The 3620-nt window shown below is 35.8% G+C and overlaps 1 protein-coding gene across 1 annotated transcript; it reads left to right on the top strand.

The window, feature by feature from the left end:
• The first annotated feature begins 713 nt into the window (after positions 1 to 713).
• On the top strand, positions 714 to 1559 carry LOC141655303 (uncharacterized). The gene has a single exon (XM_074462389.1). The coding sequence runs from the start codon at positions 714 to 716 to the stop codon at positions 1557 to 1559; it is 846 nt and encodes a 281-aa protein (XP_074318490.1).
• The last annotated feature ends 2061 nt before the right edge of the window (positions 1560 to 3620 follow it).

The following is a 3620-nucleotide window of genomic DNA, read 5'->3' as shown; positions in this document are numbered from 1 at the left end:
ATGCTTTGAACTTCCCTAAGCAGTTCATTAACTGGATAATGGTTTGTGTTACTACTCCTTCTTACTCTTTATCTTTAAATGGGAATTCCTTTGGTTTTTTTCAAGGTAAGAGAGGACTTAGACAAGGGGATCCTTTGTCTCCTCTCCTTTTCACTATCTGTATGGATTATTTGTCTAGAATCCTTACTGTGGTTGGGTGCCAGGTTAATTTCAGATTCCATCCCATGTGTGCTCATTTGAAATTGAATCACTTGCTTTTTGCTGACGATTTGCTCCTCTTCTATAAAGGCAATGATGTTTCTATTATGTGGATACTTAGAGCCTTTTCTACTTTCTCAGCAGCAACTGGCTTGTGTCTTAATAAAGAAAAGACTGAAATTTATTTTAACGGGGTCAGTCTTCAGGTAAAGACTGATATTTTACAAATTTCTGGGTTTAAGGAAGGATCTCTTCCCTTCAAGTACCTAGGCATCCCTATTTCCTCTAAGAAACTAACTAAGAATGAGGGAAGGAAATTGATTGATAGGATTACTGTAAGAATTAGGGCTTGGGGGGCTAAGCATCTCTTCTATGCTGGTAGACTTACCTTAGTCACCTCCGTTCTTCATACTTTGCACTCTTACTGGGCCTCCATTTTCCTTATTCCCAATTGCATCATGAATAGAATAGATAGTATCTGCAGGAACTATCTTTGAGGGGGTACAAACTCTTATATGCATGCTCCTGCTGTCAATTGGGATCAATGCTGTACACCCAAAGAAGAGGGGGGCTTAGGCCTTAAAAATGCCAAAATTTGGAACACTGCTATGCTTGGGAAATATGTTTGGTGGGTTGCTTCTAAGAAATATCACTTGTGGGTGAGATGGATTAATCATGTCTACTTGAAGGGGTCTCACTGGACCAACTACTCTCCTCCACAAGATTGCAGTTGGTCTTGGAAAAAAATTGCTCATATCATGGCTAAGGTGAGGACTGCTTACACCTCTGATCTGTGGTTGGGCTCTTCTGATGATTATACTATCAAGGCAGGCTATAACTGGTTGAGACAGAGTCTACCTCGTATTTCCTGGTGGAAGATCTGTTGGAATTCTATGAATGTGCCTAGGACCTCTTTCATTTTCTGGGCAGTAAAGCTTGGTAGATTGCTTACTAGGGATAGACTAGCTCGTATGGGTGGAGACCCTGATATGACCTGCTATCTTTGTCACAATGCGACTGAAAACCATAACCACTTGTTTTTTGGGTGTTCTTTTAGCAGCAGATGTGTCTCTTTACTGCAGGCAAAGCTTCAGGTGGATTTTAATCCCAATGACATTATGCAATGGAATAGCAGAGGGAGAAGGAGAAGCATACTCAGAAGAAGAATCATCTGTGCTTGCCATGTTCATTTAACTTACTTGATATGGCAAATACGTAACAAAGCTAGACTTATGCAGCAGGTGACTCATCCCAGGGTGATTGTCCCTCAGGCTATTCAAGGGATTTTATCCAGGTTTTGGGCAAGGAATTCTTCAGCTATCACTACCTCTCATGAAACATGGATTAGGAATTTACATTGATTTATTTATCCCAGTCTTGATGTAGTTTTGGTCATGGTTGTTATACGTCCTTTGTACTGAACTCGGATGATGTATATTTTGTTGATATAATATACTTACACTTTCCCAAAAAAAAAATAAGCATTGTACAACCTTTTACATTAATCTGAGCTTATGTGTAATTTTTCTGAGTTTTGTAAGAGTTTATTTTTTTATGTTTAAGTGTGTGAATTCAAAAACTTTATGGCATAGCTAAAATTCTTTTAAACAAAACTCGAAAACTTTAGTACACAGCTCGGATTCTACATCATACAACTACATACAACAGGTTGTATAATCTACTCATTGAATGTTTCTAATCTCTCAAAATAGTTTTGTATTATAATTATCTTTTATCACCAATTTTATTGTTTAGTTTAATTGCTCTTATCAAACTATTTTAATCGACTTATTTTTGTGAACAATTTTAGATATGCTTATTTGGACCATGGGCAATCACAATGAAGATAGACTTTCTAATCGATTCTTCGTAGTTTGTGGCGCCACAAGAAGAGACTCTTTACATTACTTACAAGCGAGATTTACATCAGTGGTATGATCATCTATCTATTTATACAATTATAATAGAAAAACCACCCGTACACATGGCAACTCTCTATTACAAATTTTCCCGCTCATGTTTAAGAACACTTTGTTATTTCCTTACTTATTACATTACCCTAAAATATTATATTGTTCACCTGAAAAATAATTTTGTTTCCTAAAATACAGTTACTAAATATATTTGGAAGAGAAAATTTAAGGAAATGAAATATAACACCTATATTAATGCGTATCAAAACTCCATACAAGAATTTGAGCAATATTCTTCAATTTACTAATTCCTAAAAACTAGCCAATATCACAATTCTTATTTAATTTTTGTGTCCAACCATCAATCCATCATCTATCTAAAAAAAAATATACGGTAGATATTTTAGTCCGTGAAATAATCAATTAAATTAAAAATATTAGTCCGTTAAATAAGCAAGTAAATTAAAAATTGAAGATTGAAGAAGAGGAGAGCTTACTGCTTGGGAGACAAATTATCCCACAATGATAGATTTTGAAAACGAAAATATACGGTAGATATTTTAGTTTGTTAATTAAGCAATACTACACACTTAAATCCTAAGGATATAATTTAAAAAAAGTTCAAAAAATACGAGGAGAATGACAAAACATAAGGTATAATCCTTTTTATTCATCCACAAGGGGCAAATTGGAAAAAGGATACATTTCAAACAAAAGAAATATCCTCTAGAGCCTTTTTGAAAAAAAGGCTAAAGACCATTCAAGCTACTGAGTATTCTAATATTAGTACAAGAAAAGGCTTTACGAAGCATATAAGCACTAATGAAGACTTTTATGTTACGGAGAAGATGAGCATCAGATTTATAAGTTTCCCTGAATAGTCTTCCGTTCCTCTCTTCCCATATGAAATAGACGACACTGTAATACAAATGACAAACTGGCATGCAAATAGCACTCCTACCCGTAATTTTTAGCCAACACAAGAGCCTTTCCCAAATTTTCTGAGAGTAGGAACATTTGAAAAATAAGTGGAAATGCGTTTGGATGCGATTTGCAGAGAATACATCGATTAACAATAATCAGACCACGATGTTGGAGAGAGTCAACAGTGGCCAACTTCTTTTGAATAGCCAAGGTAGCAATGATACCGTGCTTTGGCACCATAGCTTTAGAGTTCAAAGCTTTGACACTTACCAGGACAGAAAATTTAGTCCTGAACCAGCTTATATGCATCTTGGACACCGAACCTCTCACCATGTGCCCAAACTAGCAACTAGCTCCTTACCATTAATAGACGAGTTCTGAAGATCACATTTAACTGAAATAATACTTCGAAAGCTCTCAGAAAAGTGCCCTTTGCTTGTTACTTCTCAGATTGAACAATGAGGAAAGTGATATGTTGCATGCCATTTACCCCAAATACCAGTAGGTGATTTATCAAGCATCCATAGCCATTTTGTGAGCAATGCTTTATTCCACGACTGTAATACTCCGTATTTATAGTCTTGG

The sequence above is a fragment of the Silene latifolia genome, chromosome 5, assembly GCF_048544455.1.
Source record: "Silene latifolia isolate original U9 population chromosome 5, ASM4854445v1, whole genome shotgun sequence".
Classification (NCBI taxonomy): domain Eukaryota; kingdom Viridiplantae; phylum Streptophyta; class Magnoliopsida; order Caryophyllales; family Caryophyllaceae; genus Silene; species Silene latifolia.
Note: the sequence above shows the minus strand (reverse complement) of the source record. Positions and strands in the feature narration are given on the sequence as shown.

Coding starts and splice junctions, on each gene's coding strand:
- LOC141655303 (XM_074462389.1), top strand. CDS start 714: ATGCATGCTCCTGCTGTCAATTGGGATCAATGCTGTACACCCAAAGAA.